The sequence below is a fragment of the Sturnira hondurensis genome, unplaced genomic scaffold (assembly GCF_014824575.4).
Source record: "Sturnira hondurensis isolate 20B ecotype Veracruz unplaced genomic scaffold, ASM1482457v3 Scaffold0010428, whole genome shotgun sequence".
Classification (NCBI taxonomy): domain Eukaryota; kingdom Metazoa; phylum Chordata; class Mammalia; order Chiroptera; family Phyllostomidae; genus Sturnira; species Sturnira hondurensis.
This window is the reverse complement of record NW_028083059.1, coordinates 7,856,956-7,884,708: the sequence shown is the minus strand read 5'-3', so window position 1 is coordinate 7,884,708 and position 27,753 is coordinate 7,856,956. Positions and strand designations below refer to the sequence as shown.

Here is a 27,753-nt window from a genome sequence, read left to right as displayed (position 1 = left end):
TAACTGTTGCTTTTATTTTACTTTTTTATACATCCACATTTCACCAGTACACTTGACCTTTGGCATACTGATGTGTAAGGAATGACTGAAAGTAAAAGGAACCCAGAGTTGTCCTCATTCCCTTTCCTGCAGTGTTTTCATTTTCAGTGTAAGTGGTTTGCTAATACAAAAAATTATCTCAAGTAAGAAAGGATGTAACCCCGGCCAGTGTGGCTCACTTGATTGGTGCATTGTCACATAATCAAAACATTGCAGGTTCAGTTCCCATTCAGGGCACATATCTATGTTGTGGTTCAGTCCCTGGTCTGAGAGCGTACATTCCCCAGTCCAGGTGCGAATGGGAGGCACCAATCAATGTTTCTCTCTCTCCCTTCCTCTCTCTCTAAAAGCAGTGAAAAAAAAATGTCCTCAGGTGAGGATTAAAAAAAATACAGGAAACAGCTGAGTACCTTGTTTATCCATGTTTTGTAGGATGGTGTTACCTTTGTGTGTGTCTCGAAACTAGTGAATGGTTTGAATGAAATATGTAGCCTTAGCCTTTCAGGACTTGCAGTGCCTCTGCTTGTCTTATTTTCACTTTAAATCTCACAGAACTGTCACATATGGCGAGTTCACCAGAATATTCTCCTCATGGGCATTTTGAATTCTATATGGAGCATCCAATATATGGTAGATACACATATTGCAAATGTCTTCTTGCTCATGTGCATGCTCTATTATCCTGTCAATTTATTTAGGAAACACAAGTTCAAAGATAAAATTATTAAGACTTTCAAGATAGCAATAGCAGAACATTAAAACAAGTTTGGGGCCTTGAGCTCAGGGCCCTATATGCTGTTCAGATTGTATGTCCGTGAAGCTGGTGCTGGATGCCAGTGAAATATGGTGGAAATGAGTACAAATAACAAGTTTAGAAGTAAAAGATGATCATCAATAGGTGATAAAGAAACTTGAAGTACAGTATAGCTGGAATTAAATATGTGTTATGAACTGAATGTTTGTGTTGTCTTCCCCTCCCCCAAATTCCTGTGTTGAAATCCTAATCCTCAGTGTAATGGTGTTAGGAGATGGGGCCTTCATAGGGTAATTAGGTCATGAGAGTGGAGTCTTCATGAATGGGATTCATGCTCTTAAAAAAGAGATTCTAGAGAGCTTGCTTATCCCTTTTGCCTTGTGAGACACAGTTAGAAGATGGTTGTCTATAGGCCAGAAAGTAGGCTGTCACCACATTCTAAATTTGCCAGTGCCTTGATCTTGGACTCCCTGCTCTCCAGGATTGTGAGGAATACACGTTTGTTGTTAAGCCACCCAGTCTGTAATATTTGTTACAGCTTGAGTGTACTAAGACATTATGAAAGGGGGCTAGGGGAGAGGTATGCAATTAATTTTGTTAACTGTATGGATTATGGATTTGAAGTGTCAGCCGACTAGTGGTATATGTAGTACCTTAAAGTCCAAAGCAGTGTACTCCTATGTGTTTGGTGTCAGTGTTTTAAATTTCAAAGAATCAGCTGCAATACCTTTCTCATTCAAAAGATGCTTTTCTAATATATTTGGTCAGGGGCCTGGTAACAAATTCATGTACAGTGGAACCTTGGTTCTCGAACTTCATTTGTTCCAGAAGGCTGTTTGAGAAGTGATTTGTTTGAAAACGGAATCTCCTTTGTTGCCTCAGAGACATGTGAGTGGTCATACAGGTATCAGCATGGGAGCGTTGTTGGGTTCAGAACTAAAGTGTTCAACAAATGAGACATTTTTTTTTTGTCAACAACTTGGTTGAGAACTGAATTGTTTGAGATGGGAGATGTTCAAGAACCAAGGTTTGATTGTACTGAGAAGGTGGTGTCCAGACAGACTGTAGTAATGATTATTTTTAGAGCTCTAAAGTTATTCTAATGGATTTTTCAGTCCAAATTTTAAAAAGTGGCCCTGGCTCATGTGGTGCAGTTGGTTGGGAGTTGCCCCCAAACCGAGAGGTCACTGGTTCTATTGCTACTCACGGCACATGCCCAGGTTTTGGGTTTTGTCCTCAGTAAGGGTGTGTGCAAGAGGCAACTGATCTGTGTCTCTCTTTCACATCGAGGTTCCCCTCTCTCTCTCTTCCTCCTTCCCCTCTCTCTGGAATCAATAAAAGAAAAAAATCTCTACAAATTTTAATAAAGTGTACTTGTATGATTTAAGTTAATAAAAATATTAGTCATTTGATTATTTGTGATTTGGCTTTGATGAGGAAAAGTAATCAGGTAGGTTCATTTTCTCTTTTTTTGCATTTTCTATAAATACATTTTATTGATTATGCCATCACAGTTGTCCCATTTCCCCCCTTCATTCCCCTGCACACCCCTCCCCCCATGTTCCCCCCCTTTAGTTCATGTCCATGCGTCATAAGTTTTTTAGCTTCTGCATTTCCCACACTACTCTTGCCCTCCCCCTGTCTATTTTCTCCCCACTGTCTATGCTACTTATTCTCTGTACCTTATTCTCCCCTCTCCTCCTCCCACTCCCCTGTTGCTAACCCTCCATGCTATCTCCATTTCTGTGGGTCCACTCCTGATCTAGCTGTCCTCTTGGTTTGCTTTTGTTTTAGGTATGGTGCTTAATAACTGTGAGTTGGCTGTCCTTTCACTGTTCATATTTTTTATCTTCTTTTTCTTAGATAAGTTCCTTTAACATTTCATATAGTAAGGGCTTGGTGATGATGAACTCCTTGAATTTGATCTTATCTGAGAAGCACTTTATCTGCCCTTCCATTCTAAATGAAAGCTTTGCTGGATAGAGCAATCTTGGATGTAGGTCTTTGGATTTCATGATTTGGAATACTTCTTTCCAGCTCCTTCTTGCCTGTAAGGTCTCTTTTGAGAAATCAGCTGACAGTCTGATGGGAACTCCTCTGTAGGTGACTGTCCCCTTATCCCTTGCTGCTTCTAGGAGTCTCTCCTTCATTTTAATCTTGGCTAATGTAATGATGATGTGCCTTGGTGTGTTCCTTCTTGGGTCCACCTTCTTTGGGACTCCCTGAGCTTCCTCCACTTCCTGAAATTCTATTACCTTTGCCAGATTGGGGAAGTTCTTCTTTATTGTTCAAATAAGTTTTCCACTTGTTGCTGTTTGTCTTCCCCTTCTGATACCCCTATGATTTGGATGTTGGAACGTTTAAAGATTTCCTGGAGGTTCCTAAGCCTCTCCTCATTTTTTTTTTTTTTTTTTGAATTCTTGTTTCTTCATTCTTTTCTGTTTGGTCATTTTTTTCTTCCTTTTGGTCCACTCCATTGATTTAAGTTCCAGTTTTGTTTCCATCACTGTTGGTTCTCTATGCATTTTCCTTCATTTCACTTAGCGTAGCTTTCATTTTTTCATCTAATTTGTGACCAAAATCAACCAATTCTGTGAGCATCCTGATCACCAGTGTTTTGAACTGTGCATCTTGTAGGTTGGCCGTCTCTTGGTTGCTTAAAAGTATTGGCTCTGGGGCTTTGATTTGTTCTTCCATTTAACCATTTTTGGTCAGGTCACACCTTTTAGGTATGGCAGGTGGAGCCTTAGGTGTTCACCAGGGGAGGGCAACCCACGTGTGACGCTGTATGTGGGGGCAGGGTCAGAGAGGAAATAATGACGCTGCTCTGCACTCTCTTGGATTTTGGTCCCCTCTTTTGCTTCCCACAAGCAAATTGGGCCCCTCTGGTGCTGGTTCCCCTGTGGGTGTGCTTGTGTATGTTCTAGGACCCTGTGGGTCTCTCCAACAAACTCTCCTGTGAGGTTGGAAGTCTCTCCTGGCACCTCAACTCCTGCAAGTTCAATTGGTGCTTTTAGGCTTTATTTCCCATTGCTGGGGCCCTGGGTTGCGTGGTCTGTTTTGCCGCCTATTTTTTACCTGGTTTATCTGCATGTGAATGTGTGTCCACGGTCAGCCAACAGCCCTGTGTGCCTCACTGGGTTTGCTCATTTCCTCCCTGTGTCTGGGTCTTCTAACCACCACTTTTTCCTGCCATGACCCCTCTCTGCTGGCCACCAACTTTGCCAGTCTTACCAGTCTGGATGAATGGTTCATTGTTGTCAGACTTCGGTACATTTCAATTTTCTGTCTGATTTGGTTGTGCTTTTGTTTCTAAATCTTTGTTGTCCTTAAATTTGGTTGTGTGAGGAGGCACAGTGTTTCCATCTACACCTCCATCTTGGCTGGAAGTTGTCATTTTCTTAAGGGAATATATTTTTGCATTTTTTAGTGGCTTCTAATTACCTTTATTGCTGTATAATTTACATATAAAATATGTGTATTTTGTGTGTATATTTTGATGAGTTTTAACAAATTTGCAGTCCCATATTACCACCACCACAATCTGTGGGACATCCAATACATCAGATACTTTCCATATGCCCTGTCCCTTTTACCCTCCAACCCAGCCACCTCCAACCCTAGGCAGTTGCTAATCTGCTTTCTGTTACCAAAGATTAGGGTTATCTTTCTTAAGTTGCAAATATATAAAAACATAGTATGTATGTTCTTTGATGTCTGGGTTCTTCTATTCATTGGTCTTCTTTTATGGTTGCTATGTCCTTTTTCATGCTGTTGAGCATCCTTACAATCATTACTTTATATGTGATAAATTGCTTGCCTCCATTTCATTTAGCTTTTCTTCTGGAGAATTCTCTTGTTCTTTCATTTGGGGCCTATAGTTTTGTCTTCCTATTTTGGTTGCCTCTTTGTCTTTTTTTCTATGTATTAGGTAGATCTGCAAAGACTGGTGCAGTGCTATGTCACACGCTTCCTGTGACTGGCCCTGGGCAACCTGTTTGAAGCTGTTAGCTATTCATAGCTCTGGTTCTCTCTACTGGGTGTGGGTGCGTATTTAAAGGACCAAGGTGTCCACCAAGGCTGGCTTTTACTAGCACTCATCCTGGGGGCAGATCAGCAAAAGTCTCAAGGCACCAGAAATCTGACTTCACCTGCAGGCTGTCAGTTAGGTTTAGTCTGTTAGGGTTTCCCATGAGCCTTTGGCTGTGCTGTTCAGCTGGGCTTGTGCTCCACACAGTGGGACAAGAGGGATTTCTAGAAAGATGGCATCTGTGATCCGGGGAATGACTGAGCACAGGAATGCTTGAAGCTGACCCTGCAGCACTCTCCCCAGAGTCACCAGCCCCACACTCTCCTCATGGCTGTACTACACTCTTTTCTGTCTCTGCCAAAGCCCGGGTTAAGTGGCTTCAAACAGAGTTTTGTGCATTGGCCTTTTAAGAGGGTGACTGCATCTTCTACTGTCCTCCCTGCCAGACAGAAACCCTGCTGATTTTTACAGCTGGATGTTACGCGGGCACCTTTCCTGGTTCTGGTGCTCTAGGTTGGGGGACCTGGCCTGGGGTTTAGACTTCACACTTTTCTTGGGAAACTACTCCTCCCCCTCCCCCCCGCAGCTGAGATAAGCCTCCAGAACGTCAGCTGCTGCTGGTGGGAGGCCAGCCAGCCCTCTTGTGCACTTGTACCTCCCTCCAGTTTCAATGTGGCTTCTTGTGTAAGTCCTTGCTTATAAGGCTTCTCTCCAGCTAGTCTTCAGTTGGTTATTCCAGATGATTTTTTAATAATTTAGTTGTGATTCCACTTTGGTCCTGGGAGGAGGTTAGTGTAGCTTCTACCTACTTTGCCACCATCTTGGATTTTGGGCTTAGTTATTAATCATTTTATTTGGTCTTCTCAGTTGCAGAAGAACAGTTACTTTCGTACCTCATAGAATAATTGTGAGGATTAAATGAAGTAAATTATTGTAAAATGCTTAGCATAGTGCTTGATACATAGTGCATATTCAGTAAACCTTGGCCATTCTGAGGTCATTTCTTAGGAAACTGACTTTTTAATTACTCAGTCTCCGGTATCTTCAACCTCTTCTATTCTGTTCACCTTTTCTCATAAGTTCTTAAACTTACACAGATATTTTCTATCTTAAGCTAACTAACTAATCAATCAACACCTACGAAATCTTTCATGCACCTCACATCTGTCTTCAGGTTTTGTCCTGTATCTTCTGTTCACAGTCAGAAGTCAACTGAATGTATTTTTGTATCCCTTTCCCAGTTCTTGTCTCATTGTGTTCTGGTTTCTGCTCCCACCATTCCACCCATTTATCCCTGATAAAGTCACCATTGTGTGCCCAAATTTATTCTTACTGGCCTTTGACCTCAGCACTCCCAGTTCATTCTTCATAAAAGATTAAAGCAATCTTTTAATATTTTATTCATGTATTTTTAGAGAGAGGGGGAAGGAGAGAAAAAGGGAGAGAAACATCAATCATCTGTGCCTTGTCACCAACTGGGGACCTGGCCCACAACCCAGGCCTGTGCCCTGACTGGGAATCAAACCAGCAACCTTTCAGTCCACAAGCAGTGCTCAATCCACTGAGCAACACCAGCCAGGGCAAAGTGATCTTTTAAAAATGCCTCCCTGCACTCATCATTCTCTTGTTAAAACTAGATTTCTATTGTTGAAGTCTCAAATCCTTAGTATAGTCTTCAGGGTCCCACCTAAACTGCCCATCCTTGTCTTGTACACATTTTTCGTTCTAAGCACTTGAACCAGGTAAGTCATTTTAATTTCCTTTAACAAGCATTACTTATATCAGAGCCATTTTCATTCTGTCCCAGCTTTTGGATAACTCTGTATTTTCCACCTATTTCCTTTGGATAGTGCCTGTGCTTTGAGGTTTTTGCTTAAATGCCGTGTTCTCAGTAAAATCTCTCCTGACTTGGTTCAGATGAAGTGCAGCTATCTGCACTTTCCTTCATATCACTCATCACAATTGTAATTAATTGGGTAATTCTTCTCTGGAATATAAGTACTATTAATGGAGAACTATAACCATCTTGTTCATTGCTGAATCTCCAGATTCTAGAGTTATTCTGCTAGCAGGTATTCAGTAAGTGTTTGTTGAAAAAGGAATGAATTCTTATTCATTCAAAGAAATACCACTCTTATCTTTATTCCTTAATAATAATTCTAAAACCTATAAATTAACTTTTAAAATCTCAAAATGTTTAGAGTTTCAGTGCTTTGTATGGAGGTTGTTTTGAATGTTCAACATTCAACCAAACAACCAAAACCTAAAACTGGTATCAGGGAGTAGAATAGACACTCTTATGATTAAATATTTCTAATTCTTTCAGCCATTCCTTATTTGGCATTGTTTCAAGACTACTTGAAACAGTAGCCTCTTAAACTACTGGAAAAACTATATTCCATGATTCCGTGATTATCAGCCCAAAGATGTATTGAATGAATAATGGGGAAAATGTCATGAGGCAAAAAGCTGGAAATACTTCAATTTATCATTCTAATTTTGAAATTGTTATAGGTACAATAAAAGTAAATGTTTTAAATTGACCTACTTTTAGAAATAAGGTAAAATTATATCTGTAGTTGAAGACTATAAAGGCTTAATGCTGTAGATGATGTACTGTTGCACCCTTAGATTTAACAATGTTCTCCAAGTCAATAAATGCTAAAGAGAAGCGTGTTTAGTGCAGAGTGGTTGCTTCTGTGTGAGCTGTGCAGATGTGCACTGTTCCGCTAGCAGTGAGAGCAGGCCCTAATGGGTTACCAGGAATCCAACAGCTGTATGCGTGTGTGACTACAGTTGTAGTATAACAGACAGAATTCTGAAAAAAATCCCAATTTAAGTGAAATAGGCTTTGCTTTTTAATGTATATTTGAGAATGGTTAGGCACATTTTTTACTTATGATATGTACTATTCTATTTAATTGTTTAAAGAACTGAAATTTAGAATTCCTGGAGATTTTCATTTGTTGTAGTTTGTGATGAATTCATGCATTACTCATTGTTTAGTACTGTTTGTATTAATTATTTATGTGTGTAACAGGCAACTCAAAGTTATGTTGACGAATGTCCTATGGACGGATTTAGGACGAAAATTCAGAAAGACCCTACCTAGAAACGATGCTAATTTATGTGATGCCAACAAGGTGCAATCAGACTCATTGCCTTCGACATCTGTTGACAGCCTAGAGACATGTCAAAAATTAGAGCCTCTTCACCAAAGCCTTAATTTATCTGAAAGGTATGTTGTTCAGTATTGGTTTTGTTCAACTTACCACTATTAGAAATGAGTCCAATAACCTTTAAAATAAAATAGTTGGAAATGGTCTTGAAGAAAATTTGCACGTGCAGGTATGCCCCATTTGAAAACAAATCTTAAAGCTGACAATCTTAATTTACAAACTTGATGGTACTTCTATATTTGATTAAGTTGATTGGCAGACTTATCTTTTCAAAACAAGTATCAATACATTAACTTTATAATTTGATTCACATGTACATATTTTAAAATTCATTTATGATATAAAATGAAGATAGATACATATATATAGGTAATGACCTAGATTAAATAGCATTTTAAAGGTATACTAACATATCTTTTCTATTTTCTGAATCTTTAACATACCTTTTAGGTGTTACTTACTCTAGGTCCTTACCACTTTCAACCCATTTGAGCTTTCTTGTGTTTTACATAGATTTTTTTAAAAAAATGATATGGAAATACTATCATCAGACTTTTAATGTAAACACACAATTTAATTGTGAAAACCAGCAAGACCAGATTTGTGTTTTTTAGAACAACTGAGTATGGTATTCAGAGCTGAAATAAGAAATTAGCTCTGGAAATTTGTGATCTGTAACATAATATATTTAATATATTTCCACGTACAGTTTAAACTCTTGAGTGAGTAGTTTTTGGAAGAGGTACTTTGCTTTTATTTAGAATAACCTGTCATCAGCTTTGGTTACATGGTCTTTAACTGAATAGCACTTTGTAAGTGTTTTAAGCCAAGATCCAGATAAAATACCACTAATTTTCAGCACAGTTATTTCAGAAATAAAAGCATAACTCTGTCAAAACACCTGCACATAATATCATACATTAATTTAAAAAGGACACTTTTAAAAAAAGGTGAAAACATAAAAAGCCAGATAATGAGTATTCCTTTTTATGTCACACCTGATATAAATGTAATTTCCTAAAGCACTCTAAATCTTTGACAATTTAGCTTCAGTAATTTATGAAGCAGATTGTTCTCATTCTGGAGCCTAGCATTTTTCCTTTTTAGTGTGGGTGAACTAATCCCTTAGGGTACTGAGAGATTAAGGGAGGGGAGGGGGGGTGAGAGTTAAGGGAGTAGCCCTTCCAATCCCTAAAACTCTTTTGAAAAGAAGCTTCAGCTTTCTTCCAAATGACAGTCTGTCTCATCAGTTCCCTCATTTCATGTCTGTCCCTTTTTCGGCTAAACAGTATAATGTTTCATCCTCTTAAAAGAATTGTTTGCTTTCTTGGGTGGTGTGGTTCAGTGGATTGAGCCTGGGTTGCAAACCAAAGGGTCCCTAGTTCCATTCCCAGTCCAGGCACATGCCTGGGTTGCAGGCCAGATTCCCTAGGGGGTGCTTAAGAGGCAACCACACATTGATGTTTCTCTCTCTCTCTTTCTCCCTCTCTTCCCCTTTCTCTAAAAATAAATATATAAAATCTTTTAAAAAGTAGTTTTTCTCACCAGGAATTGTTAGTAGCTAAATTATGTGTTTGTGAAATTTATAAAATATTTCCCAATTCATTTCCTGAGGCGAACTACCAGCTAGCTAGTACAGAACTTTATTCTTAGCTCCAAGTTTTATAAATTTAACTCTTTCAAAGAAAATGCATCATCTTTGTTTTCATACTTGTTCCTATATCTGCATCCTCTCCCTCTTTGAATATATGACTCCTCTATACACCCAGTTCTCCAGGTTAGAACTTTGTAATTGTCCTGACTTCTCTTTCTTCCATGCCCTTCACATCCAGGCATTTATCATGTCTAGTTATTTTTACCTCCTAAGTCTGGAAATTATCTCCTGCCCACGTTTATTGCCACTGCCTCAGTTCAAGCCCTGATAACTGTGCCTTTACTACCACAATAGATAACCAGATTGGGCTTCCTGTGCATAGTCTTCTTTGTTATTTTTGTATATTGTTGCTATATTGTGTTCATTCTGAAAGCAGGTATTACTTGTCACTGTCTGGTTTAACATCTCTCTGTAGCTCAACATAACCTTTGGGAAACAGTTTAAACTCCTTAGCTTGGCGTACAAGGTCCTTAATGATCTCACCTTTGCCTGTTTCTAGCCTTGTATCTGTCTATTCCTCTTCATTTGTACTGTGTTTTAGAATTAAAGAACTATTGGTAGCTCACTGAACGTATAATGAATGCCATTTTATCCTCTGAGCTCATGATGTTTGTTCTCCTATCTTGGAAGCAATTCCCCTTTTTGCTTTTACTGATTTCTGTTGCCTTTTACTGTTGAGCTCATAAGCCATCTTCTTGGGAAGCCTTCCTTGATTCCACCTTCCACATCTACTTTTTATCACTTTCTTTGTTTTGCTAAGCAGCCTGTTCATATATCAGAGAACTCATTATATTATTACATTGTGATTTTTGGTTTCTCTGCCTCCCTGACAGTAAGCTTCATGTAGGCAAGGACTGTATTTTATTATTTTTTTCTCTATTACCATCCCTAGAACAATCCTGGACACATAGTAAATGCTTAGTAAACAAGGAAGAGATTGTTTCTCAGCAGAATTATATCTCCAGTCTCTTTGAGTGGAATGTAGTTTACTCTGTTAGAGCCAATTATTTGCTCTGTAATTTGGTGGGGAAAAAAAAAGGAAAGGGCTTACAAGCTTCAAGTAAGTAAATTGGAGAACTGTTTAGGGTATGGCTTTAGATAGATGTTTTCTGTCTGGTACTTGCTATCTGGAATGGTGGGAGAGTTATGCTTTTTTAAAATCTTTACATAACTTTGACATGATGCTTTTTGTCTTATTTTTATTTTTCCTTAGCTAGGATTTCATTATTTCAGAGGGATGAATGGGAAAATTTATTTTTGGTTTTATACTTTTAAGTTTTATCTTATAGTTTAACTATAAAGTAATCCAAAAATTACCCATTCAGTCCCAGAAATGGCATTTTGTTAGAAGTTCTGTTTGCATTTTGGGATCTAAAGGTAGTGATTTAAATATGTTCACTTTTACGTGAGGACAGTTTAGCCTTTTAATTTCTGGATAAGATTGAGAAGAAAAATGGAAAACATGATGTAAATCAGTTTTCTTAAATAACAAAGAAAAGGAGCAAGACTTTTAGAAGTATCAGACTAGCAGTATGTGAAATGAAAAAATTTCTTTTTAAAAAAGATTTTCATGTACTTATTCATTTATTTACTTTTTTCACATTTTAAAATTGTTGTTCAAGTACAGTTGTATATATTTATTTTTAGAGAGTAAGAGAGAGAGGTAAAGAAACTTCAGTTGGTTGCCTCTTGCATGCCCCCAACTGGGGACTTGGCCTGCAACCTAGGCATATGCCCTGACTGGGAATCGAACAGGCGACCTTGTGGTTTGCAGGCCAGCACTCAATCCACTGAGCCACACCAGCCAGGGCACAAATTTCTTTTTAAATAAGTAAACCAACCATACTTTATTACTTTTATATTTTTATCCTCACCTGAGAATATTTTTTCATTGCTTTTAGAGAGAGGGGAAGGGAGAGAGAAAAACATGGATAAGAGAGAGAAGCATTAATTGGTTGTCTCCCACATGTGACCAGACAGGATCACTGGTGCCCGAACTGGGGTTTGGACCCGCAACCCAGGCATGTGCCTTGTCTGGGAATCGACCCAGCAACCTTTCGGTTATGGGACCATACTTGACCAACTGAGCCACACTGGCCAGGGCAAGTAAACCATATTTTACTATAGTTTATATTCTCCATATATGGTTTAACATGTTTTTTTCTTGGGAGAAAATTTTTAGATTTTTATAAAAAATCTTGGTCATTAGGCAAGNGACAGGATCACTGGTGCCTGAACTGGGGTTTGGACCTGCAACTCAGGCATGTGCCTTGTCTGGGAATCGACCCAGCAACCTTTCGGTTATGGGACCATACTTGACCAACTGAGCCACACTGGCCAGGGCAAGTAAACCATATTTTACTATAGTTTATATTCTCCATATATGGTTTAACATGTTTTTTTCTTGGGAGAAAATTTTTAGATTTTTATAAAAAATCTTGGTCATTAGGCAAGAGAAAGCCTGGTAGGACATAAATAGAAGGCTTTTGAGAAGATAAACTATCTTTCTCCTGCTTTGATCAGTTAGCACCAGAGGCTTTTAGAGAAATATGGAGACAGTGTACCCATATTTTTAATAAAAGTTAGCTTCTGGTTCTTGAAATTTCCCTAAGTGGTGTAATTATATTTATTAATTTTTCTTAAATTTATATATGTTTAAAGTTTTAAAAAAGTACATAATCCAGATATTGTATTGGTAAGACTCATTGGACACTACAGTATGTCTAGCACATTAAGATTTTTTTAAGCCAGTAATATTTTAATTGAGTGATAATTTATTCACCTAAAATTTAGCTTAGTAAAAAAATTTAGAAAATATGTGAATCTCATTAAGGAAATTATTTAAAAATTAATTTTTTTCTCTATATAGCTTGAGACTAATTTAGAAACTTTTGAGTTATATTATCTGAGATTAGAATGGATGTATGAGAACCTTATTGAAACATTACATAGCAGTTTTAGAAAAGCATTCATGTAAATCATAACAAAGTGAAAATTAAATTAGTATTGTAATTAAAAAATATTTATTGATTTTGAGATAGAGGAGAGAAACATCAGTTTGTTGTTCCAGTTATTTACGTATTTATTGGTTGATTCTTCTATGTGCCTTCACCGGAGATTGAACCAGCAGCCTTGGCATATTGGGAAGATGCTCTAACAAACTAAGCTACCTGACCAGGGCTATTGTAGTTTTTTTTCTTTTTATATAATAGTTTTATTACCACATGTAATTTTGTTATCTTTCATCCAGGGTTCCATTTCTTTAAAAATTTGCTGTTGACCTGAAGTTTATATTAATAGCTCTTACCAGTTTTTCAATGTTCTTCCCCATTTATTCAGTTATTTGAATCTTATGTTTGCCTTGCTACTTAGGGAAGGGATTGACAATTTGTCATTGAGAAAATTAAGAATCAGAGAATAACTATGTAAAGACACAATAAATGGCATTACTTTTCAGGACAACATACTTTCTGCTTTATCTCACTGCATTACAAAATTTGTTCATGCTTTAGTTTAGCATATATTTTTAGGTGTGATTTCAAAATATTATTACAGTTAAATCCTGTTTTATTTTACTGATACTATTTATGTACTTGAGAAAAATTGGATAGACTATGTGAAATGACAATTTTCAGTCCTTTTATATTGAGGTAGCATGAGAAGTGAAGTGTACACCTTTGTATATATCTTTTAAAAATTCAGAACCTCTTGAAATGCTAGCTGCTCTGTGAGACTGTCACACAGAGCTCTCTGTTTCTTCATGGTACTCAAATTGGATAAGTTGCCAGTAGTTGGTGAAAGATGACTGGTCTGTGGCTCTGTGTATTGAACAGTTGGGTGTACTGTAGGCATTGCCAACTATTTAATTAGTTATTAGCTATTAGTTATTAGCTGATAGCATATTTTTGTAAGGATTGCAGAACAAGATAAATTATGACAATTATGTACTATTTGTAAAAGTAGTTGATAACTTTGAGCCAAAGTATCAGTAATATGGAACCAAGGTAATTGATAACTTTGAGCCAAGGTATCAGTAATAGGGAAATTTAAATGAGTTTTCATTTATTGTGTACTTATGATATGCCAGGACTGGTGATAATCACTACATCTATTATTTCATTTAATCTGAACAACTTTGTCGAGTAGACATTGTTTTCCCTTTTTAGAGATGAGATCAATGCTAGAAGGCATAAATTAAGGTAAGTAATTTACCTAAAGTATATAGTTATTAGGTGGTAAATCAGAACTTGACCCTATGTTTGTCTGACTCTAGAACCCTTGCCCTTAACTCCTGTGCCATACTGTTTTTCACTCAAATGAACTTTGATTTCTTTTCAATAAGTAAAGTAGGAATTGGACTTTATTATGTGTTTTATATGATGTTTGTTTCATTAACCTTTAAATATTCTACTTCAATTTTTTTCCTTGTGTAATTGGTTCACCTCGTAATTTAGTGCTTTCTAATTGAAAGGTATACTGTGATAGACATGCTGAGATATTTTTTGAAGTTTCTGATAGCCTCAAAGGTATATAATCTTTTCAAATGGTTTTTGGGTGAATTTTGAAATTTTTCTTCTTTAGGAAAGACTTTTAGCTACTTGTTTAGCTTAAAAGGCCTCATTTATATTCCAAAGTTCTTTTCTCCCATCTCTTCTTTGCTTTTTCTTCCTTTGAAATCTAGCAGCAAAGCAACTCATACAAGAATAGGACAATCATTTATTAGAAGACACTCCTAATCTTTAAAAACTTTCCCTTTTGTTGCTGATATTTGTACTTTTTTGTTGTTGTTGATTCTCTTTAATGTTTTGTATAGGACTAGTCTTCTATGGAGAATGTCTTCCCTACTTGGAGAGACAGCATTTTTTAGAGACTCAATATTTTAAAACAAATTTAAGCATACAATATAACCAGACATTTAAAAGAGATACTAAATGATAGCTGACATTTCTCTGATGCATTTCCATATATGCCCCAATTGTTCTCTTTACTTAAATATTATAGTTTCTGCATTTTCTTATAAGACACATTTCAGAATTTGGTAACAATAGGGGTCTCTCTGTAAAGATACAATTCTTAAAATGAATGACCAATTTAGTATATCAGATTCTCTCGTTTTTTAAAGTACAGTTTTATTTATACTATAATATTTACCTAGAAAAGGCTAGTTCTGACCTGAATAAAATTATTCTTTGCTAACATTCCTGTATTTTTCCTGAAGTATTGAGAAACACAGTTGAGTTTTCTTTAACAATTTATTCAGTTTCTAGTGAGAGGTCAGATAAAAGAAATCTTGAGACTCCTTTCTGGGCCTATATTGACCCTGTTTACTTTTCAAATCCATGAGTTTAGGAAGGGTTCTGTCAGGCATCAACTATCCAAAACAGACAGTAATAAATAGGATCCTTAGAGCTAAAAGTAATGTAGAGTTGGTAAAATGTCTCTGCCCTCCCCTCCTCAAATTAGTGGTTACCTTGGTTTGGCCAAAAAGTATGTTTAGTTTGTCCGAAAAATAAAAGACATTTTTCATTTTCACCAATAACTTTATTGATTTGGATATTTTGTTGATTGTTCTCAATTAATGTCTTGATTTGATTGCTATCAACTTCAACTGGTCTAACTCTCCATGAAGCTTCATCTAGCAAGAAATCTCCAGCATGAAACTCTGCAAACCACTTTTGACGCATTTGATAAATCACAGCACCTTTTCCATACACTGCACAATTTTTTGTGTGTGTTTCAGTTGTGTTTTTTACCTTTCTTGAAATAATAAAGTATAATATGCTGAAAATGTTGTGTATCACCTTCCGTCTTTAGTATTAAAATGGCTATACAAAAATTTACCAATTCTGTTATGATAGCTGTTACAATACAAAATTGTTTCAAATGAAACTAAAGACAACTAAGTGCTACTAGATCCACCCTGTAGGGGAAAAAACCAAACGAACTTTTTGGCCAACCCAATATTAGAAGACAGATTCCCTTCTTCACTTAAATACTGAGTTCAGGGAGTTGTACAGGGTTGGGCAAAAGTAGGCTTACGATTGTCTATATGGAAAAAGTCATGCAGGTTATGCTTATTAAAATTGTTTTATTAACACTGTGTTTCGCATACTCACAACTGTAAAGCTAGTTCAGTCCCACCCTATATTCACTATGTCTTTGTTTTAGATCATATGTACTACTTAATTTTTGCAATACATATTTTTTTGTGGTGGTTGTACTGGAAATGAATATTTTTTAAAGGTTTCTTGAAATACTGATAGAAAAGCTTAGTCACCTGGACCCTCTGGCATGTTAGTATTGGGGATACAGTGTCATGGAATAAAATTTAAAAACCAGAACATAATAGACCCAGATTATTCTACTAGGAAGAGTTACTTATACATGGACAAGCATTTAACTTTTCTGAGCTTTGACTTCTTCACGTTTAGAATAAAGAGAAAACTAAATTATCTTAAGGTTCTGTTAAGATCTGAAATTCTGTGCTGTCTGGAGCATTGTGAAAAGAACGCAGCGCCTCTCTAAGTGCTCCAGCAGATACAGTGTGAGGAAGCTCACGTTTTTCACTCACGCAAAAGTACTTGGACCTTTCTAAGTATTAATGTGTTGTCTCTCACAAAGAATCAGTGAAGTGCTGCTAATGACATATTGATAACCATGATGAAACTTTAAAAAATGCAGTTATAGAAAACAAAAAATATAATAATTTGTCTTGAGCCAGTCAACTCAGGGCCAAATAGTAGTCTTGAGGGCAGCATTGTAATGTTGCCATCTACCAATTGTTCATAATAGAACTGGCTAGCCGAAAAAAGGTTACACTGTCATCTTCTGTTTAAGAAGACACCAAGGCTTACACACAGGGTCTGGCACAAATAATGCCCCTTGTTTTTATTATAAAATCCTAAGCATGTAGTTCTGTACAGAACAATAGCATGCCCAAGTACACCGTATGGCATTTTAGGTGAGTTAAATGTTCAAATTAGATCTGTAAATTATTACACTCATATTACCTTACCAACCACACTCAAGCAGGCCTTCTGCCTGACCCTGTAGTACATTCAGTATGAACCCTTCCAATTTAAAAAATTTGAAGCTTTAAAAATATACTTTAATTTTCAAAGCATTTAATTTATTGACTCTTTCCTGATGGTATTATATAAACCGTATGTATTACCATCAGCATATGTGCTGTTTTACTTATGGAATCTGTCATTATCATAGTTGCAATATGAATGATACCTTGTTGGATTTAGTATTTGTTATTTCCCAATTGCAGGTCTATAATTATTAAGGACCTTTATGATGAACGAAAAGAATAACGATTTCTTTAATAGATTTGTAGTAATCTATGTTTTTAATATAATGACTGGAAAAGAGAAAGAAAGCAAAATTTTAAACACCCAAAAGCAGCCATTATGACAATTAAAGCCATTTTAGTGGTTGGCAAATCTGTGTTAATCAGTTAGACACAGGTACTTCTAGAAACAAAAAAAAAATAGTGTTCATCCAAAATTTTTAGTATTTACAGGTTGATTTGTAGGATGACATTGTTCTTATAGCTCATTTGTGCTAAGATGAAAATGTTTGAAAATTCACCTTCCTAGAATATAATTTTTTATTGCAGACTTCAGTACAGTACAGTGTTTGTTATTTTGTGTGACAGGATACCCAGAGTTATATTGACGAATGTCCTGGGAACGGAGTTAGGAAGAAAATACATAAAGACCTCTCCTGTAACTGAGGCCAATTTGGGTGATACAGACAACTTGCGATCAGAGCAGCTTTCTTCAGCATCTGATGGCAGCCTAGAATCTTGTCAAAATCTAAATCCTCACAAGAGCTTCTTTTTATCTGAAAGGTATGTTTAGTTATAACTTTACTCAACATAAATACACTTATACTCATGAGCCCTCCTGTATTCTCCCCCTACAGATACATTATTGATAAATGTGAGGCAAATGTGCTCTGATGGCTAGTATGACTTTTCTCTCCTGGTGGCGAGAAATGGGTATTGGAACCAACAGTCCATGTATGACTACTAATCGGTTTCAAAATCACTGGTCTCTTCACTTATGATTTGGGAAGATGGATGCAGACTCTTAATGAAAATTTAGTTATCTATTTTAGTATTTCACTTAATTTGCCTGGTATAATTGAAATTCATTCCTCAAACATCTGTCTATTCCTCCTCCTTTTCTGTCCTGTTCATCCATCTGGCAGGTGGGCCGTCTGTCTTGTCTGTTCATTAATCCATCCCTCCATCCTCCCATCTTATCTTATTTACTGTTTTCATGTCCAGATTTTAGAACTGTACTTGGAACTTAGTTACTTAGTAAATACTTTTGAATAAATAACTTTATTTATTTACTTTTGAATAAATAACATACTTTTGGATGTATTTCTTGTAAAAATGGTTTGAGGTAGCTGAATTTCAATAATAAACGTGGCTAGTGTGCCAGTAAGAGAAATGGAAATTTGAGAAACATATTTTTTATTTTTATTTATTTTATAATTTTTAAATGTAATTTGTATTTAATTCGTGTTCAAGTACAGGTTTCTGTCTTATATTCCCAACCCTGCCCGCCGCCCACCCCATGCTCCCCACCTCCCTCCCCTTTCCACCCCCACCCTTAGTTATTGTCCATGTGTCCTTTATACTTGTTCCTGTGAATCCTTCCCCTTTTCCCCTATGATTCTCTCCCCCCTCCCCTCTGGACCCTGTCAGCCTGTTCCATATGAGAAATGGAAATTTGAAGTTGCTTTTGTTTTAAGTTCTATAAGAATGAGGATTATAAATAAGAAATTGCGGGTGCTCGCTTTGGCAACATATATACTAACATTGGAACGATACAGAGAAGATGAGCATGGCCACTGCACAAGGATGACTCGCAAAATTCATGAAGCGTTCCATATTTTTTTAAAAAGTGTGGGGGCCCTGGCTGGTGTAGCTCAGTGGATTGAGCGCGGGCCTGCGAACCAGACGATCGCGGTTCGATTCCCAGTCAGGGCACATGCCTGGGTTGCAGGCTGGTTCCCTGCAGGCCAACTCCCAGCAGGGGATGCACGAAAGGCAACGTACATTGATGTTTCGGCAACGTACATTGATGTTTCTCTCCCTCTCCTTCCCCTATAAAGATAAATAAATAAATAAATAAAATCTTTTAAAAAAAAAACTGTGGGAAAAAATCTAGGGGATGTCAGCAAATAATAATAGATCTTTAACTTTCATTTTATCATGAACTTATTTATTTAAGTTTTTGCTTTTAGCTACTGCAATTTATTGTTTAGTTTTGATTTGAATGAAAAATTATTGATCTAATCTTTTTTCCCCCCTGAACCATCCAAAGGTGACATCTGGTTTGTATTTCTCTTGTAAGTCTAATTACATTAAAGAGTATTTATAGTTGCCCCTTAAAAATTCTATACAAATTTCTTAAATTTCTAACACATTTTATTTTTATAAACTCTTTATTTCTCATGAACTTTAAAAAATTATGAACTTTGTTTCTTTTGGTAGCTATGTTATGTTTTCACATAGGTTCTACTTAGTGAATTATTAATAACAATTTTAACTTGTACTGGAAAAAAAGCATTTCAGTGGCATTATCACATTACTAATAAATTTAATGTATGATGAGAGATTATTAGAAGTGCATTTATGATTTTATACTAGAGATGTTTATTTCTGCCTTCTCTTCTGGACTGTGAGCTTCTTAAGAAGAGATATCAAGTCTTATACCCAGTGGTTAGCTCAGTACATTTTGAATTTTTGTACATTCGGGTTAATGTTTTTGTCATTCAACCTTGAGCTTTGGTTTCTTGAGTTGTAAAACAAGTAAGTTTGAATGACTTGTCTACTTCAGAAGATTGTTTATTATCTTCTAAATTTCATATGTGAGAATTCTTTGTGTATATAAAGTATATAAATAAAATTGTTATTACTGAGGGTTTATGTAAGACATGTCATTTGAGTTCCATGGTAACAGTACATCATAAGTAATTACTTAGGTAAGTACTGTTACCTCGGAATTCAAAGACATCAACACACATTTATGCTGTTATGAAAAATAGCATGAAGATTGTGCTATTAATTATGAGGATTCTACGAAACTGTCATATTAAATTTGTACTCTCAGGCTTTTTATCAGTCTAGGGCTAAGGTTTAATAATAATAAGTCTAAAATTTCTGTCTGTTCATAAAATCTATTCAATAAGAGCTGTAGTTCTCAGGTTTTTCCCAAATAGTTCCAGTCAACAAAAATTTGCTGCTACCTGTAGTTCTCAGGTTTTTTCTAAATAGTTCCGGTTAACAAAAATTTGCTGCTACCAAGCTAGAAACTTTATTTAAGCAAACAATTTGCAGACTGGGAAAAGGCAGCCCCATGTTGGAAACCAAATTGGCTCCAATGAGACAAAGCGGAAAGCTGCCTTTTATAATGGTCATACCCTGCTTCACTATTCTTTATTGCATTCTTCATGCAATTGAGGGATTTAAATACCAAAGGTATGGTTGGTCCAAGTAGCATGATCCTGATTGGTTGGATTGGTGATTATGGAGAAGCTCTTACTGGTCAGTATGGATTATAGTTGCAAATAAGGATATGGCTGCACAGTTCTGATTAGACAGGGCAGGTCTCAGTTCGTTGCAAGATGATAGGAGGAACTCCTTTATCAAAGTTGATTCAGATGGTAAGAGAACAGTGTAGGAAGCTGAAGGTTCAGTCTGTAGCTTTTTCCTGAAATGCAGCGTGCCCGAGAGGCTTCTGTTGCCAATTGCTGTTGTGACTTTGTGTCCAATTAACCATAATGCTTCTTGGCAATATAGTTTTTCCTTCTTGAGGTTCACATTATGAAATTTCCAGGTGATATTTGATGTGGTCTCTGAAAACTTATTCTGCAAGGGGTATTTTTCTTTGATTCTTGTATTTGGAATATATAGACTTTGGAGGTAGAAACCTGGATTCAGTTCTTAGCAGTACTCCTAACAAGCTGACTTATCTTAGGCAAAGTACTTATTCTGTCTGTAAAACAGATAATAACGCACACTTACAGGATTATTGTGCAGATTCAGGAGATAAGCTATGTAAAGTCTCTAATATAATGCTTATATCTTAGTATATGATTAATAAATGGTAGTCATTATTTCTTTCTCTTTTACCACGGTTGATATTCAACATGCCGTTACAGGCTGTTGTAGTTAATGCTACTGAAATCATCTATGCTGGGGATTCCAGGGTCTAATCCTGAGATTGTTGCTACCTTTGTTGCTATTGTCAGTGCTGCCAAGATGATTGTCACAGCCATACTAGTATTACCTTTTGCTTTAAGGAGGAGTTCTGTACTCCTTAAACCAAGCTTTAGTTCTCTTCCCCCTTTAAATGAGTTCATTTTCTGGAGAATTCAGAGTGCCCTGTGGAAATAAATTGCAAGTGTGACCGTACCATCACTTCAGTTGATATGCCCCATTAGAACTGAAATACAGTATGAGCACAGGGTAGGTTTGAGAGTGGGGCTTTGTAACCAATCTCACTTCACCCTGCCTGTCTCAAAATCAGAAGGTGTAAATTAAAACTATTTAGATTTTCTCATGTGGAGACATGATGTTCTGACATTATTGTTAATTCTGTTACTCTAGAGGTCATGATTGATACACCGACTCTTGTTACAAAGATATAATGTCAAGGAGTCACTAAATATTGGTGGGCTGGAGAAGGAGAACTATGACTTTGAAAATCGAGGAAGTTCTTAGAACTTTTGCCTCTGATGATACATATGGGAAAATGTATAAAGGCTAAAAATCTTACTTATCCTTAGCCTGTCTTTAATGTTTGGGACTGTTGTTACTTACTCTGACAACCTGAATGGAGTTATGTTCAAGAAAATATTGTGTTAAAAGTATTGGGGTGACATCAGTTAAAAAGATTATATATAAAGTTTCAAGTGTATGATATTATGTCATCTGTATACATCGACTGTGTACTTGGGTAGGAGACTCTGGTAGAGATCATATCATGTGTGATGTGCAGTCAGACGGAGGCATAAAAATCTTCTTTTATGCCAAAAGTGAAATAATAATGGAAAATGCCAAGGATGTAGGAAATTTAAAATGGTGTTTCTGAAGTAGCATGTTTGTTTTTTTCTAGATGAAAATTTATATTTTAACATAGAAATATTTATTAAGCATTATATTACTCTTGTTACAACTTTTAAGTGGTATTTATTGTCTTTACTATAATTGCAATGTGTAAATACCATGCCTTTATTAACTTATTTAGTAAAGGCTTGAGTTGCAGCTTAGGGAATTTGTTTAACTTCTTTCTCTGTGCCTCAGTTTATCTCATTTGTAAAATAAAGGAATACCTAGGTATAGTGGAGGAGTAAATGAGGAATTCCAGCTTTTCTCTTTTAATTTGATAACATCAATAAATAGAGCTCTATTTTTCTTTTTTACATGTCTGTACTTCCATATGAGTGGAAATTTAGGATATTTTTCATTTTTTGTCTATAACAGCTACAGTAAGTGGATTACAGATATGACTATTCATAGAACTCCTCATAGTTTCATTCTCTTGTATTTTAATGAGAATTGGGTGTTACTAAAATTTTTGATAATTTCTTGGCAAAAAATAGTTTTTCTTTCAATATTTTTTATTTTTAGTGAAGGTGAATTCTGTATTTTTTTTAAGATGGTTAAGATGGTGAATTTTATTTTTTTTCTTTTTTTAAATATATTTTATTGATTATACCATTACAGTTATTCTATTCCTCCCCTTCATTCCCTTCCACCTGCACACTCCCTCCCCCACCCTTCTCCCCCCCTTAGTTTATGACCACGTGTCTCAAGTTCTTTAGATTCTATATTTCCCCCACTATTCTCGCCCTCTCCCCTATCTATTTTCTATCTACCATCTATGCTATTTTCTGTGCCTTCTCCCCCCTTCTCCTCCTCCCACCCCCCTGTTTCTAACCCTCCATGTGTTCTTCATTTCTATGGTTCCACTCCTGATCTAGCTGTCCTCTTGGTTTGCTTTTGTTTTAGGTGTGGTTGTTAATAACTGTGTGTTTGCTGTCCTTTCACTGTTCATATTTTTCATCTTCTTTTTCTTATATAAGTCCCTTTAGCATTTCATATAATAAGGGCTTGGTGATGATGAACTCCTTGAACTTGACCTTATCTGAGAAGCACTTTATCTGTCCTTCCATTCTAAATGAAAGTTTTGCTGGATAAAGCAATCTTGGCTGTAGGTCTTTGGATTTCATGACTTGGAATACTTCTTTCCAGCCCCTTCTTGCCTGTAAGGTCTCTTTTGAGAAATCCGCTGACAGTCTGATGGGTACTCCTTTGTAGGTGACTGTCCCCTTATCCCTTGCTGCTTCTAGGATTCTCTCCTTCATTTTAGTCTTGGCTAATGTAATTATGATGTGCCTTGGTGTGTTCCTTCTTGGGTCCAACTTCTTTAGCACTCTCTGAGCTTCCTGGATTTCCTGGAAGTCTATTTCCTTTGCCAGACTGGGGAAGTTCTCCTTTATTATTTGTTCAAATACATTTTCCACTTGTGGCTGTTTCCTTCCCCCTTCTGGTACCCCTATAATCTGGATGTTGGAACGTTTAAAGATGTCCTGGAGGTTCCTAAGCCTCCCCTCATTTTTTTGAATTCTCATTTCTTCATTCCTTTCTGGTGGGATGTTTTGTTCTTCCTTCTGGTCCATTCCATTGATTTGAGTCCCAGTTTCCTTTCCATGACTATTGGTTTCCTGGACATCTCCCTTCATTTCAATTAGTTTAGCCTTCATATGTTCTTCCAATTTGTGACTGTACTCTACCAATTCTGTGAGCATCCTGATAAATAGTGTTTTAGTCTTTTTTTTTTAAATTTATTTATTTATCTTTAGAGGGGAAGGGAAGGAGAGAGGAAGGAAACATCAATGTATGGTTGCTTCTGGTGCATCCCCTGCAGGGAACTGACCCCTGCCGGAAACTGGCCTGCAACCCAAGCATGTGCCCTGACTGGGAATCGAACTGCGATCGTCTGGTTCGCAGGCCCGCGCTCAATCCACTGAGCTACACCAGCCAAGGCCCTGATAAATAGTGTTTTAAATTGGGCTTCTGAGAGCCTGGCAATCTGTTGGTCGCTTAGAGTTATTGGCTCTGGGACTTTGAGTTCTTCTTGAGCCATCCTTTGGGCTGTTTGTGCCTGTTAATTAGCAGGAACGGAGCCCTAGGTTTTCACCAGAGCAGGGCAGCAGGGCAACTCAGTCGCTGGGTTGTGACGTCGTATGTGGGGGCGGGGTCAAAGAGGGACAATGGCTTCCCTCTGGCGCCGCCGCCGCCCGCCGCTGCCGCCGCGACCCCCACCAGCACCGCAGCCACCACCGTCACCAGGGCCACGCACCCCGCTCCTCGGCACGGGAGTGTGCCACTGCTGTCAGCCCTCCACCACTGGGTTTGCCCCCTGGGGCCTGTGTGGTCCGTCTCACTGCGCGCGAATGTGCGACCTTGGTCAGTCTGTTCCGCACCCCGACTAGTTCTGGGCTGCCTGCACTCCTAGGTCTGTCCTGCCCGACCCAGCTCCGCTGCTGGCTCCACCTCTTACCGTCCTCGTTGAACGGTTCGTAGCTGTCGGACTTCCGTATAATTCGGTTTTCTGGCTTCTGGGTGTGTGTTAGTTCTCCAAAACTTTTGTTGTATCCCAACTTGGTTGTGGGAGAAGGCACAGTGTTTCCACCTATGCCTCCATCTTGGCGGAAGTCTGAATTCTGTATTTTTAATGTGAGTTTTGTCTTTAGTCTTCATAGGTATTGGGGTGTCCCATCTATTTCTTACTGATTTGTAAGAACTCTTATTAAAGGTATTAACTCTTCATTTTATGTGTTGCAATTTTTTTCATGTTTTCTCTGTGTAATTTTACTTTGCAGTATCTTCTGTAATATATAAATTAAAATTTTTATTTTGTAAAATTTATCAGTGCTTGACACCTGTGTTTTGGTTTATCCTTGGAAGGACCTCCTTAACCCCAAGTATAGAAATAGGTCAGTCAACTACAATTGAATTTTTGATACTTATATTAGGTGTTAGATCCAGCACAACAGTCTGGAGATTACTAATTAAAGTTCTAATTCCATTTTGCATTTCTGTAGTCTGATTTAAATGTCTCTGGATACTTGGTTTGTTTCTACCTTTGGCTATTGCGAATAACATTATTATGAACATTGGTGTACAAGTATTTGTGTCTCTCCTTTCAGTTCTTTTGGGTAGATACCCAAAAGTGGAATTGCTGGATTGTATGGTAATTTTATGATTACTTTTTGAGGAACTACTATACTGTTTTCGGTAGCAGATGGACCATTTCACATTGCCACTAACAGTGCTCAAGATTGCCATTTTCTTCACATACTTGTCAATACTTGTTTTTTTCCGGTTTTGCCTAAGAGCATCTTAATACATATAAAGTGATATATCATGATGATTTTGATATGGATTTCCCTAGTGATTAGTGATGTTGAACATATTTTCATGTACTTATTGGCCATTCATATATTTTCTTTGGAGAAATGTCTATTCACATCCTTTGCCCATTGATGAATCTTTTTTTTAAATTTTAGAAGTTCTCTCTATATTGGGAATATTAATATCTTTTCAGAAATACGGTTTGCAGATCTTTTCACCCATTTGTGTTTTGCCTGTTTACTCTATTGATACTGACCTTTGCTTTACAAAGGTTTTAATTTTGATGGTCCATTTATTTATTTTTCTGTGGTTGCCTATGCCTTTGAAGTCATATGCAGGAAATTATCGCTAAATTCAATGTCATGAAGATTTTCCTTTGTTCTAAGGGTTTTATAATTTTAGCTCTTTGATCCGTTTTGAGTGAACTTTTATATATAGTATTAGTGAGTGTCCCACTTCATTCTCCTGCATGGGGATATTCAGTTTTTCCAGTAGCATTTGTTGAGAGAGGTGTTTTTTCCCAATTGAATCGTCTTGGCACCCATGTAGAAAATCATTTGATCGTATATGTGAGGGATTGTTTTGGGGGCCTTCTGTGTATTCCATTGGTCTATGTATCTGCCTTTATGCCAGTACCATGTTGGTTTGATTATTGTAACTTTGTACTAAGTAGAGAAACGAGGGAGTGCTAGACCTCCAAATTTGTTCTTTTTTGTTTTGGCTATTGGCTCCATTAAATTTCTGTGTGAATGTTAGGGTAGGTTTTTCTTTCTATTTTTTAAATAATAAAAAATTCTCAATTATAGTTGACTTACAATATTATATTAGTTTCAGGTATGTGACATGGTGATTAGACATTTTTACAAGTTACAAAGTGATCTCCATGATAAGTCTGAAATGATACATAGTTATTACAGTATTATTGATGTTACCTATGCTGTAGTTTACATCCCAGTGACTGTTTTCATAACTGGCCATTTGTAGATATTAATCCCTTCTTCTTTTCACCTTTCCCCCTAACTCCCATTCATAAAATGTTCTTTGTATCTGTGAGATTGTTTCTGTTTTATTTGTTTTTTTTATTTTTTAGGTTCCACATATAAGTGAAATCATATGATATTCCTCTTTCTCTGTCTGACTTATCTGGGTCCACCATGTTATTGCATGTTGCAAGATTTCTTTCTTTATTATGGCTGAGTAGTATTAATCTGTGTATGTGTATAAACTTCCTCTTTATCCATTTATCTATCAGTGGACAGTTCGGTTGCTTCCATATCTTGGTTATTGTAAATAATGCTGCAGTGAACATAAGGGTGCATATATTTTTTAAATTAGTGTTTGTTTTTTTTTTTTAAATACCTAGAAGTGAAATTGCTGGGTCCTTGTTTGTCTCCTATATTAGCCTTTGTTTTAAAGTCTATTTTGTATGATATAAGTACTGCTACCCCAGCCTTTTTTCTAGTTGCATTTGCATGAAGTATCTCCCCCCCTTTCTTTTCAATCTGTATGTGTGTTTTGATCTGAAGTGGATATCTTTTAGACAGCATATATTGGGGTGTTTTATTATTGATTCTGTATCTTTTGATTAGAGCATTTAGTCCATTTCATTTAAATGATATATGTAGTTATTGCAATTTTATTAATGATTTTCTTCTTAAAAAAATCCATTTACAATTCTTGTAATACTGGTTTGGTGATAGTAAACTTCTTTAGCTTTTTCTTGTGGAAAATTCTTTATCTGTCCTTTGATTCTAAATAATAACCTCACTGAGTAGAATAATTTTGAATGTAGGTCCTTACTTTTCACTTTGAGTATTTTGTGCCAGTCCCTTCGGGCCTGCAAAGTTTCTTTTGAGAAATCTTGTGGGAGCTCCTTTCTAGGTTACTGGCTGATTTTCTCTTACTACTTTTTTAAGATACTCTCTTTGTCTCTAACCTTTGGCATTTTAGTTATGATATGTCTTGGTATGGGCCTCTTTGGGTTTTTCTTATTTGGAACTCTTAGAACTTCCTGGACTTGTATGACTGCTTCCTTTGCTAAGTTGGAGAAGTTTTCCATCATTATTTCTTCAGATAGATTTTCAATTTCTTGATCCCTTCTCCTTTTGGTACCACTGTGATGTGAATGTTGTTATGCTTGATGTTGTCCCAGAGGGCTCTGAAGCTATCCTCATTCTTTTGTATTCTTTTTTTTTTCCCCTCTGCTCTGACTGGGTATTTTCTGCTTCTCTAACTGGTTAACTTCTGACTATCTAATCTGTTATCAGACATTGAATACTTATCTAATTTATCAATTATTGTATTCTTATCTAAGTTGTCATCAATTATTGGGTTCTTATCTAATCTGTCATCAGTTATTGTATTCTTCATTTCTTGTGGAGGGGCTCCACCCACAAGGGTCCCCCTGGCTGCCATGGATAAGAATATGCCTACCAAGACATGATCTGCTTGGGGAGGAAAGGTGGCTGATCTCTAAGGAGAAGGACCAAGAGCCTTTTCCTTAATGGGCTTTTATTGGGTTCATTTTGCACAGGAATACAGGTAAGGATCAAACAATAGATAGCATACAAAGAACTATGAGGGCTTATTCTGAGTCAGGGTCAGATAGCTAAAGAGCCATAAAACTTTGAAGAACAAACTTCTTGCTTG

At 36.8% G+C, this 27,753-nt stretch overlaps 1 protein-coding gene and 1 non-coding gene across 9 annotated transcripts in view; both read left to right on the top strand.

The window, feature by feature from the left end:
* SENP7 (SUMO specific peptidase 7) overlaps positions 1-27,753 on the top strand; it is a 139,126-nt gene that overhangs the window by 37,999 nt on the left and 73,374 nt on the right. For 2 of the 8 annotated variants that reach the window (XM_037058965.1, XM_037058966.1), the window contains exons 5-6: positions 7,864-8,061; positions 17,320-17,514. The exons of 2 other annotated variants lie outside the window; for them this stretch is intronic. In XM_037058965.1, coding sequence (XP_036914860.1) covers positions 7,864-8,061; positions 17,320-17,514 — 393 coding nt within the window. The remainder of the gene's footprint in view (positions 1-7,863; positions 8,062-17,319; positions 17,515-27,753) is intronic. 4 more of the 8 variants (XM_037058968.1, XM_037058971.1, XM_037058967.1 and 1 more) reach the window with 2 other exon arrangements.
* On the top strand, positions 18,466-18,573 carry LOC118995892 (U6 spliceosomal RNA). The gene has a single exon (XR_005068376.1). It is a non-coding gene; the product is annotated as a U6 spliceosomal RNA (small nuclear RNA).